At 45.2% G+C, this 19,676-nt stretch overlaps 1 protein-coding gene across 1 annotated transcript; it reads left to right on the plus strand.

Annotated features, from left to right (window-relative positions):
* Positions 1–1,700: 1,700 nt before the first annotated feature.
* On the plus strand, positions 1,701–19,441 carry KCNMB4 (potassium calcium-activated channel subfamily M regulatory beta subunit 4). Its single transcript, XM_062491195.1, has 3 exons — positions 1,701–2,343; positions 11,508–11,635; positions 19,273–19,441. Exons 1-3 carry the CDS (start codon positions 2,005–2,007, stop codon positions 19,439–19,441), a joined length of 636 nt encoding a protein of 211 aa, XP_062347179.1. The 5' UTR covers positions 1,701–2,004.
* The last annotated feature ends 235 nt before the right edge of the window (positions 19,442–19,676 follow it).

The following is a 19,676-nucleotide window of genomic DNA, read 5'->3' on the forward strand; positions in this document are numbered from 1 at the left end:
TGAACTTCATATGTCAGCTTTCTCACAGCTGGTGGCTCCTGGTGCAGCCTGTGGTCTTGGAGCCAGCATCCCCACTCCTGCCCTCAGCAGGTGACAACGGAACTAAACTCTTCACAGCAGGGCTCCCTTTATTCTGCTGCAATGATCAGGCATTGATGATAATTTTTCACTTCCAATTGATCCAAATAGGCTTTGAGTCTTGACTTAAAGTGTAGAAGTTCAAAATCTATGAGATCACCTGGTGAACACTAAAGTGAATGCTAATCCCAGTTAAAATACAGTTTCAGCATCTCCCTAGCTGTGGATGATGTAGGAATTGGATGCACACAGGAGGGCTAACTCAAGGTTTCTCTGTCACCCAGTGAGCTATTGCCTTAATTTCCATCTGACAGCATTTTATTATGTACAAGGGATTGCAGGGAGTTGAACCAAGTATGGAAGGCCAGCTGTTCAGGAGGTAAGACAGAAATAAGCTACAACTCATTTACACTGAGAAAGCAGAGCTGGAGCTTCCCTTTCAGGTGGTAAGTGACCAATTGACCTGATTATGATTTTGTTTTTTTATATTATGAAAACTCTATGCAACAGGCTTCCACCATTAAAGACTGCTTTCACCACAAATGCTGGCAGCAAAACCTGATGATGGGAGTGGATGAACAGAGCCAAGGACAAAGCAAGATGAGTTCAGTTTCTAGTAGAAACACGTATGGAAGGTGTAAGTTAAAAGCCCGTAATCTTGGGGTCAGAGCTGGTGTACTTTTTCAGAAACCCTTTGATAATCAGGGCAGACTACTGGAAAGCAGCTGGCCTGAGAGGAGTGTGGTAGTGCACTTGTGCAAGCAAGCCCAGTATTTACATCCATCTATACTCATGGCACAGTGTGGACTCTTAATACATTTCCTGCAAACTTTGCTCAGTAGTCTGTTTGGAGAACCTATGGATCAGCTTCGTTTATAAAAGTTTGACGTTGCACTCTGCAGTGGGGAAGTGATTGAAACAGGAAAGTGCTATTTCCCAAACTTTCTGTGTTTCTATACCTTTTTGCCTGCTGTGTCATCAAGTTCAGCTATCAGCTCTGAGGCTCACATTTTGTTCTACCTAATTGCCTGTGGTAAAGACGACAGAATGCAAATATAAGTATTGCATGTGGTATTTTGGCACCAAGGAGCTTGTTGTGTTGCCACAATAGGAAATGCTGGGTAATAACCAAATTTATTTGCCAAATATATTTTCTTGAATCAGCTGCTTCTCTTGCAAACCTGCTTGGAAGAGAGCACTTCTTAGGGAGAACTTTCAAAGGTCAATACCTTCCCGTTCAAAGCAATTCCTGTGTGTAATAGCTATCATCTTGCTTATCTCTCTTATTGTTATCTCTGTCCCTGCTGTGCAGATGCTGATTTTGGGGCTGGCCAGAACACTTTACCCTGCACCCCACAAAGGTTAACATTTGGCCTTTTCCCGTTATGTCCCTTCTCAGTAAGATGAAAATAGAAGCTGCCTTCTCACTTGCAGATATTTAATTTCTTTAATTTCAGTTCAGTTTCCTCCTCTATGCATAGAGATCTTATAGACTTTGGTGCCAGGGGAGTACTAAAGAGGACAGGACTTAACCAAGCCAGTGGCGAGATGTTGCCTTTGAGGGAGGCCACAATGCACCGAAAGGACCCCACTCACCCACCCACCCTCTTCTAGATATTGTACATTGCATGATGGTACCCACTATTAATCTGGACTAGCCCTCCACACAGCAAATCTCCAGGGTCAGATAATCCCGTTGCAAGCTGTCCCTTTCCACCCCCGGAGGGCCCTGAATTAGGTCAGACGGGATTACATTTGCATTTTATTTTATTTATTTATCTTTTTTATTATTATTATTTTTTTCCCCGTGCTGGTTACACGCGCAGTCAGCCTCGGAGGAGGCGGGGAGGGAGGCGGGGAGCGGCGGGAGCTTTAGCCGATGGCAGTGGCTGATGCCCGGCGGCGGATGCCAGCGGCAGCCGGGCGATGGCGAGGAGCCGGGCGGCTTACGAGTACACGGAGGCGGAGGACAAGAGCATGCGGCTGGGTTTCCTCCTCATCGCCGCCGGCTTGCTTTCCCTCTTGGGCTTGGGCTGTTGCTGGCTTCGCCCGGCGCTGCAGGAGCGGGGCGGCGGCGGCTCGGCCAACTGCACGGTGCTGGCGGTGCGGCAGCTGGGGGAGCGCTTCGCCTGCACCTTCTCCTGCGGGGCCGCCTGCCGCGGCACCGCCCGCTACCCCTGCCTCCAGGTGCTGGTCCGCACCTCCCGCTCCTCCGCACCCGCCCTGCTCCACGAGGACGAGCGGCAGCTGCGCACCAACCCCAAGGTGAGACCCTCGGACAAGCTCCTCTCCCTAAATGCGGGGCGGTGGTCCCGCCGCGGCGGTCGGTGGCCTTTCACCGCTCCTGGCGCTCCTCTGTTCGGTGCGGGGTTTTCTCTTTGGGGAGGTAGGGGGTGGTAAGGGAAGTGGGGGAGCATCCGTCCGAAATGCCGCTCCGCTTGTTGCTCAGCATAAAGTATAGTATATGTCTATAGTGTAAATCTATAAACATGCTATGCACTCTACATCTATATTTGTATGTTTATGTTAACATATATAAACATATGGTTTTATTTATATATATATTTTACATATATATGTGTGTGTATATGTGTATATATATATATATATATATATATATAGCATCTCGGGGTTGGTTTATGCTCGATACTAGGAAAAGGTTCTTCACTCAGAGGGTTGGGCACTGAAACAGGCTCCCCAGGGAAGTGGTCACAGCCCCAAAGCTGACAGAGTTCAAGAAGAGTTCCCTCTCAAACACACGGTGTGACTCTCGGGGCTGTCCTGTGCAGGGCCAGGAGTTGGTCTTGATGATCCCAGTGGGTGCCTTCCAATTCGGGGTATTTTGTGAATCTGTATAGCATAGTACAACGTACTGTGTATAATGTATAATATACTGCATAATGTATTCCGCTGTACTATATACTATACCTGGTATGATACATGCACACTGACACACTTCGCGGCCAGCCCCATTCCCAGTCCGTCCCGCCCGCGCCCGGAGCGCAGCCCGCGGGCGGCAGCGCAGGGGGAGCAGGGGAGGCAGGGAGAGCAGGGGAGGCTTCGCTGCCGCTCCCCGGCTCGGCCGCCGGAGCCCCGGGACGCCGATGGGGAGATGAGGAGAAGCTCTTGCTGCGGGCAGGGAGGGCTGTCTGCGCGGGCGCCGCGGCGTTGCCCGTCCCGGAGGGTGGGGGATTTCTCAGTGCCGCTCCCCAAAGCGCACGGAGAAATGTTAGTGGAGCCGCTTTACTGGCGGGGCGCTGGGGAAGGGGCTGCACCAAAACAGAAGTTTCCTGCGTGCTGTTTTGATTCTTAAACTCCTCCATCACCCACACGGAAAAATGACCAAGTGAAGAATTCGGGAAAGTTGCGTCTTCCAGCAAACTGGGGAAGTCTGAAGCAATGCGTGACTTGTGCTTTCTCTTTCCTTAAAGGCAGTTATTCTCCCTTCTCCTTTTTCTTTTTATGCTGGGTAAAGATGGCCTCGACAGCACGCACCTGAGCAGAGGAGATCTTACTAAGCAGTTTGAAAAAGGAAAAAAAAAAATGTGTCGGAATCCTCCGACTCCTGAAAGAACTTGAAATTGGGAGTGTACCGGAGAAGGAAATTTCAGCTCTTTGATCGAGATGTGGATGTAACATAGTGCTAAGCACGATGCAGGGGTCTGTTTGCAGGGGCTCGAAGCATGCTTGGGTATCCAGTTGGGACGTGCAGCCTCACGTCTCCTCAGTCATACTTGCTCTGGTGTGCTCCATTCCTTGGAAGGAAGGTTAAGTTTCACACTCAGGGTTTGCGGGTTACTTTTTTCACCTTGGAAGGGTGGTTGGAGTAAAAATCGGCAGAGTAAGTAGCAGGGTGGTAAATCTGACAGGATTTAGATTAAATTGTTGGCATCACTCAGAAGTGATGAGTGATTGAAGCTGCAGTGCTGGATGGAGGCTGATTGCAAAGCAGATGAAATGTTTGCCTGTGAGGGAGCTTTGCAAATCTTATCCTGGGAGTGCTGCTGCCAGTTTCCCTGTGAAGAGGGCTGTGGTGGCAGAGGTGTGCCAGGAGTGCCCTAGCTGTCCAAACTGCAGGACTTCTCTAAACATTTCTCCATTTTCAGGTGGGCAGGGAGGAGCTGGTAAAATACAGGAGAAAAGTCACCCTTTTGAGGTGGGGTGAAGATGACGTGGCTCTGCAGAGGGTGCAGCGTGGCTCTCCCCGAGCATGGCCCTTTGGCTCTGTTGTGGCCATCTCCAGCAAGGATGGGAGCTGGGAGATGGAAGGTGGGAGGTGAGTGCTGATTGTCACATGAGTGCCTGAGCTCAGCAGCACTGACAGCATCCTCAGGCTCAGCAGTAGCTTTCAGACTCGACCATGACCACGATACCTTTCTGAGTAGTCCAAGTGTTCAATTTTGTTCTGGTTTTACTTCTTGACCCTATTTTTTTCTACCTTTCTGGAAGTGTGGTGGGAAGAGAAGGATTGTACCTGCCCAGGGGCTGAATTGCAATTGCAGGGAGGCACTCTGAGCTTCAGAAGTAATGCCTGTAAATGTCACTCAGGAAACTATTTTTTGTTTAACAATTAATTTTATGTTAATTCTTAATAAGAAAACAGGGCTGTTGGCAGTGTGTGGTACTTTCCTGCTTTTACACATACAATTTTTACATTCCACCTTGCATCTTTAGGTGTGGGCTGTTTACCCTGGAATACTGATTGCTGAGAATTCAATCTGATTTACCAGATGTGACCAAGCAGAAAGGATGTATTTTTTTGATGTAACTATATTCTTTGGTAGTAATTGAATTTGTCTCAGTAGAAAACTGTGTAGAAAAAAATGTGCTCTAGTTATTTTCCCTACTTTGAGAAGCTTATGCAAAACAAATACAAAAGAAGAAGAAAAGTTGGTTAGATCTCATCAGGAAAACATACCTTTGTAAGGGACTGAAGTCTGTATTGCTTTGGTTTTCCCCTTTTTTTCCCCTAGTTCAATATCTGTGAAGCCAAACAGTTATACTCTCCTTTAATTTTAGATTTAAAGTCTCATTATCTTTAAAAGCTTTCAGGGTTTTATGATGAATTCATTAGTTAGAGCTATAGAATAGGAATCTGCTGGATTTAATGCTCAGGATCCCATACGTATTTATGAACAAACGCTTAGAGACCTGTTTAACCCTTCCTGTTCCCATCACATTTTTGCATTATGCTTCCTTGTGCTCATGCGCTTAGGCTTACATACAACGTGTTAATCAGTTCCAACTAGCTGGAATTAGTAAAAAAGACTGATTTTGTTTTGAATGGTTTCAGACTTTTACTTTCTGCTTAGCTGCTTCTCTTTGTAGGGTAGCATTTTTTCCCTGTAAATCAGTAGTGTGGAAAAGGCTTAGTTCAGGTTCCTTACAACACACAACAGTACTAAATCATTTGGAAACTTCGCTGCCCCCAAAAATCCCCAGTGACTGATTTTGATTAAAAATCTTCTAGTTTCTGTAGTAGAGTGGGCTGCCAAATAAACATATCACAGATATGAATCTGTCTGTTCTAGTGAGGAAAACCCTTCTTCTAGATGCAGGAAAAAGAAATTTTTTTTTCTTCTCTTATTTTCTAAGATAATCACATCATTGTACAGACCAGGATTCATTTTAGCTCTTAAAAGATTATATAGCTGGGTCAGAGTTAATCCAGGAATGTATATATAAAGCACCGAACACGATTACATTTGTGTTCAGTCTGAGTGATCTGTGGATTTCATTGTTTTTTTTTTTTTTTTTGATTGCTGTCTCAAAGGAAGAAATTTATTGGAGTGACAGTAGCCTTTCTTCAGCTGCTCTGATAGCAATAACTATCTCTGAGATAAGGGTTAAGCAGGATTAGTTCCAAAGTCAATTTGTCTCTATCACTCTCCAGCCATCGGGTACATCAGTGGTGCACACAGCCAGCGCAGGGACCAGGCCATAGCTCTGCCTGGGGAAAACGACAGGGGCTTTGTCAGCTGATACAAAGGTTTGCTCTCTGGCTTTTTGGACGTATCCCTTTCTATCTGTAGTTAAGTGCAGGCTTGGAAGAAGTTACCCCCTGTTTTGGCAAAGAAAGTTTTGGGGGAGTGACTGGTGAGAGAGATGTTAGCAGCTGTGCAGCAGGTTCTCCCCATCCTTGTCCCCAGGCAAGGGAGCAAACCAGCTGCTGCCCCTTGTCTGCACTCCACACCTGCCCGTGCTCCTGTCACACTTCTCTGTGTAATGGCTCCACCTGACAGGATGATGTGCAGTCATCTCTTCTGTGCACTTGTAAATAGAATTTGGCTTAATTTTTGAACTCTTTTAAATACGACCTGTGGCAGAGGAGGTTTCATAAAAAAATGTAACCTCACAATAACTGTGAGAGTCTGGTGCCTCTGATGAAGCATTCAGATTTGTGTTTGGGCTGGTACCTGCAACAGGCAAATTATGCAGATGCTGCCTAGAAATTCCTCTGGAAGCAGGCCCAGGGGTCATGGATAAACCCCTCTCACCCGCTTTTCTCACCTGGGGCACCATTCCCTGCCTCGAGCCTCTGTGAGGGCTCATGGGTTTGATCACTCTGGATGGATTGTGCTGCTGATGATCATCTGCACTGACAGATGCAGGTGAAACCAGACACAGTGCTCAGCTCCAGTTCCCTCAGGACACTCAGCTGGGAGGGGACAGGTTTTTTTGCACTAATGGAGTGAGTCCACCTGCTCATGTCCTGCCCCAGTGGGATGGCTGTGGCAGGTCTTCCTCCCTTCCATGTCATGAAGGTATCCCCGTAGTGAATGGAGGCACACACAAAGATAGGAGAAGCTCATATATTTCTCAGTGTGGTGGTTTAACCCTGGCTGGACTTCAGGTCCCCATCCAAGCTGCTGTATCACTCCTCAGGTGGACATGGGAGAGAAAATATAACAAAAGGCTTGTGGGTTGAGATAAGGAGAGGGAGAGATCACTCATCCTTTATTGTCATGGCAAAACATGGACTCAGGGAAATTAATCTGTTTTATTGCCAATTAAATCAGAGAAGCGTACTGCATAAGTAAAATCAAATCTAAAAATGCCTTTCCCCTACCCGTCTGTTCTTCCTGAGCTTAACTTCACTCCTGATTTTCTTTACCTCTTCCTTCCCACTAGTACAGAGGGACAGGAAATGTGGGCTGTGGTCAGTTCATCACACATCTGCACTCCTTCCTCTTCATTCTCTTTCCCTGCTCCAGTGTGGGGTCTCTCCCACAGGAGACAGTCCTCCATTACCTCCTCCAATGTGAGTCCTTCCCGCAGGCTGTAGTTCTTTATGAAGAGCTCCAGCATGGGTCCCCCACAGGGTCACAAATCCTGCCAGGACCCTGCTCCAATGTGGGCTCCCCTCAGAGTAACAGCCTCCTTTGGGCATCCCTTTGCTGTAGTGTGGGGTCCACCATGGGCTGCAGGCAGATCTCTGCTCCAGCATGTGCTGTGGGGCTTTGCCACACCAAACAAATGGTACATGCTGTGTCCCATAGATCACCAGAAGCCAGGAGAATGGTCCTCCATATGTCACTTGGACACTGAGTTTGAAGTCTTGCTCCTGAGCTACTTTGGTTTGTCTTCTATTGTGCTGACTTGTTTCTGCTTTGGGCTGGGATGTCTCTTTGCATTTGAAACTTTCTTGGACCTGTCTTGTAGTCTACAAAGTCTTTCTTTCTTTTTATTAGAAATGGAATTAGGCAGGAACTGATCTGTGTGCAACCTGGAACTTAAACCATAGAAAAGAGTTCATGCATCTGTTCTTTCTCTGTGATATGGAAAAATATTTGCCCTCATGAAGTGTTCAGTAGGACCAGGAATCTTCCCAGACATCTGCAGGGGCACTGAAGTGGGAGCATCCAGCACCAAACACAGATACAAATCCTACAGAACCATGGTATAAAGATGTATTAGCTGTTCACTGGCATTTTTACTGGTGTCCCAGCTTGCTTTCCATTGGCATGTTTATGTTTTGACACCAGTATTTCATGCCATGTCTTGTAAGGGAGGACTACAGAATTAATGTTTCAGAGACTGCCTATTGCCAAAGTGGAAGTTATTTCACATTCAACCACCAACTCACAGCAGCAAAATTTGTGAGGATATTATTCCCTTTTGTCTGCCTGATGGATGTGCTTTGGAGGGTGATAGACCTGATCAAGCAAAGTGCCCTAGGAGTGTGCTTGGGAGGCTGAGTAAAGAGAGATCCACCTGCTATGTGGATTGGAAAGGGACAAAAAGCACCTTGGGTTGGTGGGGACTGTGCTGGCATCCTGGGGAGGCAAACAAGCTCCAGTGTTTGTGCAGCAGCTGGTATGTTCACACTGGGATTGCACCTTGGGTGTTCTCTGTGGTTTAAGACCTTTGTCACACTGAGCTGGTGTTTCAGGGGTGCCCTAGGATTCATATTTGGACAGGGACCACTCCTCTCTTCAAGACTGTTAATCCTCAGCAGGCTGAAGCAGCGAAGCCACATCAATTTATGGCAAGACCCCAGGTGCCTCTTTTGTGTTTCCCACATGAAGATAAAAAGGTAGAAATGTATCCAGCATGCCTTCTGTCAGCTGGGATTACTTGTGCAGAGAATGGTGTGAAGTTTGACTTATGGGAAGCATTCACTGCTGGGCCCAACTTCTCGGTGTCCCTCCTGCAGGTACTGGCAATACTGCCATATGCTGTCTTGCTTTGGCACAGGAAAATACAGAAGTGTTTCCTGGAGAAACTGTCTGTGGGCCACTTTACATCTTCCAAACCAAGAAAAATCCATGCCCTGAAAAACTCAGTTTTTTAATATCTTTATATTGAGCTAAAAGCATGGGGACTGATGGGAAAAAATGTGAAGTACTCTGTGATGAAATGTCCTGGGAGACTGTTAAAACTTGATACTTGCCTGTTCAGACGGACATCTCTTGGGAAAAGAGACCTCTTTGGTTGTTTCTAAGCCTGAAACTCAGGATGGACTAACCAACAGTTCACCAGGTTATGAACTTCGTGAAGGATTCAAGTAATATTTTTTGGAGGTGGAAGGTCTCTGAAGGATCCAGAGAAAGTTTAACCAGGACTGGTGGGACAGTTGTACTTTCACAGCAGAGGACAGCAGTAGGCTCAGCCACAAGGAAGAAACATTTCAGAGGATAGAGGAAATATGTGTAGTGGAGCTATTAAGACAGGAATAGGAGTTTTGAGATAGCTGGGTGAGTTTAGGCACGATAATGCTTAATGGTGCTTAGCTGTTTTGTCTAGTTCTGCATTTTGTGTGCTGGTTAAATAGTGGCTGGTTTGGGAACTCTTTCTAGAGCCCCTAAACCTGGGGGGTACCTACAAAAAAAGCTGGGGGCTTGGGAAGAGCCGAGTGGTGATTACAGTCAGATGTAGGCAGTGAGTGCTCAACTCGTGGGATGTGGTGCCATTTCCAAAGCAGGAAATGGTCCATAAAAGAAGACATTAGAGTGGAGGATATTGGAAATGCTGGACCAAGCAGGGAGGAGGGGACCAGCTGGGATATGCAGCATGTTGGTGCTGTCAGGGGGTCAGAGCAGAGCCAGCAGTGCTCTCAGGTGTCTTTGTGCAAAATTTGCTGACTCTGCCCAGCTGCTGCACAGATGTGTTTATGCACTGGGGAAAAAGGGGGGTGTTTGATGCTTCCAAAATGGATAAGCAAACCAAAAATTCTGCTGACCAAGGAATATTATCTAAGATGGCAGTAACAGTATGTGGTAAATCCTGCATTCTGGTTTCTGAAGTAGAGTGGTGTTGCTGCTCATTTCTGTCCTTCATCAGCAGTGGGACAATCCTTGTTCAGGGTCCTGTGAACAGGGAACTAAAGGGACCTCTGTGCCGTGGCAACACCAGACAGAAGTCCATGTGAAAATGGGAATCCTTGCATGTGGAAAAGGTAGGTTTCTGTTTGGAAGCAGCAAGGAAGACCTTGCAGATTGTTTCATCCTGAAGCATGCAAGACACTGGCAGCAATTGCAGGTGTTGACCAAAGTGGTCAGATTTTACATAATCAGGGGAATAAAATGCTAAGATTTTTCCTTTGCCCTTGGAATGGCAAATCCTCAAGCTGTTTTGTGGTGAGCATGGACTTGTAGGTCTGTACATCTTAGGTATAGTGTGCAGCTGGGGGAAGGTAGGTCCCTGTGAAACCTCAGCAGGAGAGAAAGCACTCACTAGGCACAGTGGGTCATGGTGATCTTTATTATCATGTTAGAGAGGGTATCACTCTCTTTGCTGTTACTGCCTTCAGGATACTGTGGAGAAATTAATGTTGTGATCATGTGTGGTCCCCCCTTTAGGGGCTTCCTACACTCTTTACCTCCTGCTTCCTCATCCTTCCTAAGTAGGAGGTTTTTAGCTACCTTCCAAGTCACACTTTTTTCTGTTTGCAGCTCCTAATTTTAAGGGAATTAAAATTCAATGTGTTCACCCAGAGCCTTGGTGTCCATACATCGTGCGGGGTGAAAAGTCTCTGTGTTATGGGAGGATCAGTTAAGCTGTGTTACTCAGTGTAGTTCAACACCTCCTGTCATGATTTCCATATGGGTGTCTGGTAAAAATGAGAGGGATTGTGCTTGGACACTGTGCTCTGATAGTGCTGACACTTGAGTCAGTGCACTGTTTGTTTTCTGTTGTTCAACTGCCTGTGGCTAGGACTTCAGGGTGGTGTGTTAAAGACTTGGAAGCAAGGTATGTGTGTGTGTATGTGTGACCTGAAGGGGAGCCTCTGAAAGCCCAGTCCCAAGGGCACCAAGCTGGGGGAGGAATTTCCCTTGATTTCTGGGCTTGGAAGCAGATGTTTGAGGGTGAGATCTGCAGATAGCTCAGCTGTATGTTCAACTCTCCTTGACTTCTGTACAGAAGAAGCAGATGCTGAACCTTTCTACTGAAGCAGAGCTGTGAACTTTTTTCTTCTTTCCTTGTGTTCTAACAGTGGAAGAATACCTTCTTTTATCAGTGGACATCAGCCAGATATCCCATCATCTGGGAAAGCTTGCTGGACTCTGGATTATTTATTAGCATGATATTTAACAAACCTTGTGATTACGTGCCTCACTGAAAACAGGAAGTTATTCAAATCCAATCCATGCAGCTGGCTAGGAATACATCAAAATGAAATTATCATTTTCACATTCATCATGCCAAACCCCAAGATATTATGAGGTGGTTTGGTTTAAGAGTGGAACAAACATGACAAAGCCTTTATTTTCTTTCTGAATGCTACTATATTCTTTTCCAGTACCTGCACAGTATAATTAGCAGTTGAAGTGAAGTGCAGCTAATATTTATTTTCTTTTTCTTTGGAGCTTTTATTTATTATTCTCTGTCTATTTCAGTCACACTTGTATCATGAGGAAATCATGGAGAAGTGATGCCCTGTGTTCCTGAGCACAGCAGTAACTCTGTTTTGCAATGTGTCTTGGCAGTGTTCATACATCCCTCCCTGTGCAAGAGACGATCAGGAGAACTCCGAGAACGTCACGTACAAGCAGAAATACTGGAAAGAGAAAGTGGGTTCTCAACCATTTACATGCTATTTTAACCAGCACTTGAGGTGAGTAATCTCTATTTGGCTAGGCAGGAGTGTTTATGCATCTGCTTAACAGCTGTCCCTTGGTTCTGTTTGAAAATATATATAAATACATGCATATGTATATACACACACAGAGACCCCCTTCCAGAGCAATGTGGTTTATCACACCAAGCTCAGTGCAGAACTTTGCAAGACAGCTCTGTTGATGAAAAGTTATACAGAAAGGAAAGGAATATTTTTACCTCTTGAAGTAAGAATACAAAACTCTGGGAAAAGTTTTCCTTAAAACATGTAGTTTTTGATAGCAAACAGCATCTTGGCTTGTAACACTCAAATGACAGATTTCTGGTGTGGATATTAACATTCCTTTCCTCCGCAGAAAAGAAACCCTACTGTGCTCATGGAAGAAAAGGGGAGATCAGTAAATACTATGAACTAACTCAGTAATTGTGTTCATAGAGGATTAATGGATCAAATATGTGTAATAAACAGCAACAGGTCTGCCAGGTTTCATACATGCTTGCACAGTAGAAAGTTGTAACCTAAATCCCTTCTAAAGTTGTAACCCCTTCTGTTTCAGTTCTTACTTTTACTGCCAGTGTTGATGTGACTTCCATGTGTATGAGAGTGACGTGTGGTTTCCTTCCTTCAGTAAACAGAAAGGGAGGGAGTCCCTTTTCCTGTCTCTTTCTGATGGTGATAAGCCAGGAAATAGAAGGTAACGTGGCTGCAGGAGGAGGTTAGTCCTATCCCACAAACACTTGGAAGTTAAAGAGATGATAATACATGAGCTCATGACTTGCAGGTGCCATTCAGGACTCAGTGGGAGTGTTGGCACCAGATATTTAAGTTCAGAAAGACAATCAGGAGGAAAATGGATGGCAGGCAGAGAAATGCCTGACTCTCCTGTGGGTGTCCTGCTGAATGCCTTGGGGGATTCATGTTTGTCCTAGATAACAGGAGAGACTGTAGACCTGGACAGCATGTCCAGGATGAGTTTGTTGTCCCTGATTAACTCTTTGCAGAGGGACACCACCAAAACTTTGTAGCAACCTTTTTTTTTTCCTTTAGAGGGGAAAGAAACATTGCTTACAGCATGCAGAGGTTAAAACTTACAGCACTCTGATGACATCAGAGTGTCAGGGACCTTCTTGGGAGTCCTCTGGTCCACAGGGTGCCAATGTCTGGATCTGATAACCAGGAGCCAAGTTATGTTTTTTCTGGGCAGGCAGGTGTTGAGAGTTCCTTGTACTCCTGAGGACTGGGACCTGCAGCACCCACTGCCCAAGTGAGCAGGAGAGTCAGAAACATGGAATTGTCTGCAGAAGTCATGGTTAGAATACATCTAAACTGGTGTGGAAAGGATGATTTAACTAAAGGATGAGTTAACTGTTTCAGTCAGCAGGGAAAAACAGGAGCTGTATATCTTACCCCAGAATAAATGCCTGATACAGGTCACATGCCCAGAGATGTTTATTTCTCTCCTGTGAAGGAGTGTAGGGTGGTAGGTGTCCAGAGTATGTGAACTGATTCTCACATTAGATTTTGGTGAAGCAAAGACAAAGCTTTTCTGAGGCTGCATGCTGCCTAGTGTCTGACGTTTGTGTAAGCTGGCACTGAAGAATTGTGCAGCACCCAGGAAGGGCTTTTCTCCCTGGAGGTGCTGAATCCTGTACTGCTAAAAGTTCTTGCCAGCATAACGGCTGCCTTGAAACACTGCCTTTTGCTGATCATACAATTCATACACAGTATGAGAGAGGCTTGCTGCCAGAGATACTAGAAGATAGTCTAAGCCAAAATGTGTACACCATCTATTTTCTTCTGGAGAGAGCAATGAGCCTTGGGAGATAAGTTCTGCTGACTAGGAATGTGCTTGCTTGGGTATACTTTTGGAGCAATGATGACTAAGCAGCCTGCAAAGCAGTAAAAAGAAACCATAAAAAGCTGAGGGAGAAATCGGTTCCCTTTAAAATAGAAGTGTGCATATTTTCTGACAGTATTTTTTTCACTGTGTGGATAACCTAGTTGTCCTCTGTCAGTCTGTGTAAAGCATATAGTAAATAGTTCCTTAGAGAGTGTAGTATTTGTGATATTAATACTCCCTCTTTGGAAATAGCAGAATAAAATTCTAGGTGAATATACAGGCAATGAGTGAACATCATCTCCTCTTCATCAAAGTTACTTCATTGTTAGAACTGTTGCTGCATGCAGAGTGTACTGTTGGGTAACATCTCCCTTTCAGTTTGGTGGTTTCAACAGGTTTCTTCGAAAAGATGAAAACAAGGGGTGCCATTCTTACTGTTGAAAGTTATACAAAAGGGTTAAGAAGCAGACTTGGCAATTTTAACCGTTCTTAGTTACTGTAAATCAAACTGCCCAGCAAAATTAGCTGTCTGACATTTATCTTAGGGAATCAAAGTGCAGCTTATCTTGGAGCTCAGTGCTTTACTGAAGAGTGAGGTTTTGCTTTGCCACTGTAGGCACTTTTAACTTTAGCATCCCACTCACATCTGACAGGCTTTGGGACGAGGGGCTGAAGCTGCATGGGGAAGTCGCTTTTCTGGACCTCTGGTGAAGGTGCCTGTCTGTTGACACAATGATACCCCAGTCTGAAGGAAGCACAGCACAGCAGAAACCAACCTTCAGTGCTCCAGACTCTAAAGTAAAGGACAAATTCAGGTGAAGATCTCAGGCTGGTGCCAAAGGTTTGAGAAGGCACAGAACTCTAGGGCTTTGGTGTTCTGGATCTCACACTGAGTGTCCCAGGGGTCTGCAATCATGACCTCATGCAAACAAGGGCCACAGCTGCACACCTTAGAGTGGGAGGCCTGCAGGAACAGGTAGGAGGGGTGAAATCCTGTCATTTTATTACTTCGTGTTCCAGCTCTCATTGACATCCACAACAAGAACAAAGAGAGAGAAACTAATATTGCCATGAGCTTGGACCTCACTGTCTCATGTTCATGCAGAGACAGAGCAATCTGTGTCAAATAATTTCTAATTAGTGGCTGATTTATGTGGTGTTACTTTACTGCTTGTTAACTCTGAGTTTGTCCCACACACAGGAATGCTCTGTGTTTCCTTTGCTATGGCACAGCGGATGAGCCAGGCATGCTTTACACTCCTCCGTTTTTGCTGCAGGATACTGTATGCAAATTCATCAGAGATTTGAAGAGCAAACCCTGTCAAGTGATTACTGACAACCTGTATGTTGTTGGGGTGCCTGGCAGGGTTCCCACTTATCTCAGAATAATTATGTGTGTAAGCCAAGGGTGCTCAGGTAGTAGGATTGCTCATCCATAAAATGTTGGAACATAAATCTTGGTTTTCTCTGTTGCTTCACAGTTTTCTAAATTAACTCCCTCCACCTGTGGAGCTTGGGCCTGATGGGGAAAGGACTTCACAGTCAGTAAGACACTGCTGCCTCTGCATGCAGCCATCCAGCTGAGGATCTCTGTATCTTGCAACAATAAGGGAAAAAATGACTGCTTGTCAGAGTGAAGGGATGTGAATATCTGTGGGGAGAAAAATCACTGTATTGCAAACATCTTTAAATCCAGATTGTTTGAATATAAAATATTTGTAAGGTTTCCCTACCCTGTGCCTCCACCTGTGTCAGCTATTGTTGTGCAACATAAGGTTCACATTGGGGTTCTTAAGGGATGCCTGAAATGTTTATGTGCCTGTAACCTTTTGGTCCTATATGACTTTTTTGGTAACCTCTGCACTGAAATTCTCCCCATGATGTTCAGTAATTTCTCTGAAGGCTCTGATGGAGGCCTGTTTTATCTGGTGTCTGTTTGAACTACCTGGCAGAACCTAACAGGGATGTGTTTTATAATGCAACTAATCCAATTAGCCCTGCTCAAAGCTCTACAAGGGTCTAGCCCTGAGCTCAAAGTCCTGCTAAAATCAAGCCCTGGTCTCACTTTTTAGCAGTAAAACCAAAATTCTTTCCTCCTTGTCTGTTCAGTGAAAGGGAAAACTGTGTTTTCAGGGTTAAGGCAAAGGCTTCTTCAGGGATTTTTTTTTTACAGTTTGTTTGTAGTTTCACCCTGGGACTGCTGCTGGGCAGTGGTGGTGCTGCACAGTGGCCATCACTGTTCACAGCAAGAACCAGGTCTGAATGCCTGAGCATGGCTTGCAGCCCTCAGGTATTTCCCCCGTTTTCTCCCAGTACCTCTGCCACTGTTTTGTGCATGGATAACTGGTGCTAGAATTTTGGGTGCATTCCCTCAAGAGGCTTTGCATTTACTGGAAACCTGAATGGCAGCATTGCTAGGAAGAAGAGACTGCCAATAATCAAGCTTAGGGAGAATATGCACAGCCCCTCTGCCAACATTTTTGAACTGAAGTACTATATAAAGTCACAGAGCAAAGACAGGTTTATTAAAGACACTGAACTTACACGAACAAGGCAACAAATTTAAATATATCTGATGATTTTCACAGGGAAAAGAAACATGTTTATAGGCAGGATGTACCTCCTTAGAGTTCATCATCACCACCTCAGCAGCAGGGGAGTGATGCTCTTAGGCTTTCCAGCAAAGACAGGTCTTTACCTGGATGAGAAGTCTTCCCCTGTGGACAGAGCACCTTTTCTCTTCTGCTTCCAAATAAAACAACAAGCCCTCAGACTGTGGGAGAAGGCAGGTTCACCTTTGAAAAAGTAGCATGAAAAGTCAAAACTGCTGGCTTTGCCAAGCAAACCCAAAGCAGTTAAATTACTGTGTTTCAAATGCCACAGAATCACGGGATACTCTGAATTGGAAGACACCCACAAGGATCATTGAATCCAGCTAATGGCCCTCACAGCATCATTCCCAAGAGTCACTCCAGGTGCCCAAGAGCACTGTCCAAATGCTTCTTGAACTCAGTCTTGGTGCTGTGACCACTGTCCTGGGGAGCCTATTCCAGTGCCCAGCCACCTCTGGATGAAGAACTTTATTCAAATATCCAACCTGAACCTCCCCTGACAAAGCTTCAGGCCATTTCCTTCACTGGGCACCACAGAGAAGAGATTGATGCTTGCCCCTCCTCTTCCCCTTGTGAGGAAGTAACTGCAGTGAGGTTTCCACTCAATCTTCCCTTCTCCACGCTGAACAGACCAAGTTACCTCAGCCACTACTCATATGGCTTCCCCTCAAGGCCCTTCGCCATCCTCATGTCCCTCCTTTGCCTGCTCTCCAACACCTTAACATCTTTCTTATATTGTGGCACCCAAAACTGCACACAGGAATCAAGGTGAGGCCACACCAGCAGACTGGGACTCTTGCTGTACCTAAAAATAGAAGTAATACCCATCTAAACCCAAACCTTAACTCAGGATTTACTTAAAGACTTTGTCTGACTGTTTTTCAAAAGGGAAACTCTTAAATTACTAAGTCAGTCACATCTATAATGCATGTTAGACATCCATCTCTGTTTCCTTTGGTACCTATGTTTTTCAAAATATTTTTTTAAGATTCAGTCAAAAGGATATCTTACTTCCACCAATCACATTTTTTCCTTTAATTTGGTCCAATTTTCTAGGGTTTTGATTGTCCCTGAATTTTGAACTAACATCTACTTTAAAAAATACTTAAAATTCAATGTTGCTTATAAGTTCAGAGTTGTGAAGATTGAGAGTTGCATACTTATGGTCTCCTTGCCAATTAACACTGTTATTCACAGGGGATGATACAGTAACTGTGAGGGAGCAGGCTTATACCTCTTGTGAAAGGATTTCTCTGTTCAGGTGCACAGGTTGGTGAGTTTGCACCCATCAAGTTAATACCTCTTTATTCAATTTATAGTCTCCACCTGCACCTGCTTATATATCTTGAGGATTTTGGTTGCACAGAATTCATGCATTCCACTATTGAATACACCTGGGATTCTTTTGATCTCTTTTTATGCTGCTGAATTTCAAATTTTGTATAGCTGAGCTGCTCACTATCAGAGTTTTATTCTGCTCCTTACTACAGGAACAAAGAGAGATGCATGGTGCTGGACTTGGGAACTTCAGGCTGGCACAGTGCAGAGGATTCTCCATGCAGTAATTTTGAGTGAGAGACCCGCAAATGCAGGTGTAATTAAATCTGGCATCAGGTGTAGCTTGGCAGTCTGGTTCCAGTAGCTCCTTAAGAGTTGATAAGGGTTGTAGATTTGCAAGCATCTCCATTCTATTTTTTCTCAGTGAAGGAAAAAGAGTTCCTTCTTTTTCCCCGACAGAATTCTTTCTTAGTGCTACTTTCTGATCAGGACAAAACTATTGTGGGAGAGACAGCACAGTCATTGAACAGGTATCTGCTCCCATGTGCCACTCTGTATGGGAACACTGATTCCCAGGATGTCACTGGATGACCCTGGGTTGCCAGGATTTGAGGCTGTGAGGTTTGTTGCTCCAAGAAGTGTTGGAAGTCATTGACAAAGCAGCATGTGATGGGAGTGTTTGATATAAGTGAGGACCAACATGAGTCAAGACTATAGATATTTTTCTATTGGAGAAAGTTCTGTTTCTCTCCTTTGTAGATAGTTTTCCAGCAGACTGTGTCTTTGGCTGTGGATGGGAAAGCAAGAACAAAGTGCAAATATCATGGGTCTGATTTAATAGCTATTAAACTGCAAGGGAGAGCAGAAAGAGCCAGAGCTGAGGAAAACCTGCCATCACATTTCCCAAACAACATCCCAGACTTGGAAGAGGCAGATGGACAGCAGATATTTCAGACACGTGGCACAGCTAAATTTCCAAATGTCTTGAGATACTTCTGCCTGCAATTCTCCTCCTCCCTCTGTTTCCCCTTGGAAATGCATAAACCTCTCACAGACCCCACCATGACTGTGTATTAGATGCTGCTGGTGGAGGCAGGGAGGTTCAGACCTTTGTGGGAGTCTTGCCAAATTGTCCCTGTAGGAGCCTACTGAAGTCTACTGAGGTACTGCTGTCTGCAGCCCCAAATCACAGCTTATTGCTGAAACAGCCATTGCTGGGAAGGAGATGAGTTGGGAGCCTTGGCCTCCCCAGGGCAGGGATAGATTTTGTGCAGGCTGCTGCCTGCCAGTGCAGCTGGGTTAGCCTGAGCCACCAGCAGTCCAGTGCTGAGGACAGGGACCAGCTCCCTGCCCAGACCCAAACCACAGCCAGGGCTTGCTTCATCAGGAGCCTCATGTGGCCCCATGGGCACATCAGTGCTCAAAGCTAAAAAGTGAAGCTTTAATTACTGTTTAAATCATTTCACAGGACCTGATAACATTTGAGGTAGATATGTATAAATGCTGCCTGGTATTATGATTTTGTCAGAGTGGTTTTGCAATCCACAGTACAGTGGATACAGTGTGATACTGTATTCTCATGGCTGTTTGTGATGACCACATTCCCTGGAAGAGTTAAATACCAACACTTTTTTTTTTCTTTCTCGTCTTTTCCTTTTTTAATCCAAATTAGCTGGTCAATCTGTAAACACTGCAAGTGAAAAACTCTCACAATCTGCAATGAGTGCTGGTGGTAAAAAGGCAAATGAATGGCAGTGAATGAAATGGTCCACTTAATAATTTTCTAACACTTTGGCAAATAAAGCACCTTTACTCCTACCATGTTGGATGACTTCCACTTACAATGAATTGATGATACTATGTTGATTTATATTTTCTGCATCTTGTGTTCCTCCTCTTCACAGGCCAGATGATGTGATGCTGAAGCGCACCCATGATGAGACTGTTCTCCTGCACTGCTTCCTCTGGCCCGTGGTGACTTTCCTGGTTGGAGTCCTCATCGTGGTCCTGACTATCTGTGCCAAGAGCTTGGCTGTCAGGGCAGAGGCAATAAAAAAGAAGAAGCATTTATGAGTGTCAAGGCTGCTCATGGAAAAGAAAAACCTGTGAGAAGGTTCCAGGTGGGGCAACCTGACACACCTGCAGGTCTGCGGGGACACCCAGCTTCATCTCCTTCCAGGGTCTGATCTGTGGTGGAGTTGCTCTTGTCTCAGGATTGTTCTTGGAGATTGCCCCATAAAATGCCAGCTAACTGCTTCTTCTGCTATGGCACTAAATAAGTATATTCTACCAAAAAAGGAAAAAAAAA

Source organism: Cinclus cinclus, chromosome 4 (genome assembly GCF_963662255.1).
Source record: "Cinclus cinclus chromosome 4, bCinCin1.1, whole genome shotgun sequence".
Classification (NCBI taxonomy): domain Eukaryota; kingdom Metazoa; phylum Chordata; class Aves; order Passeriformes; family Cinclidae; genus Cinclus; species Cinclus cinclus.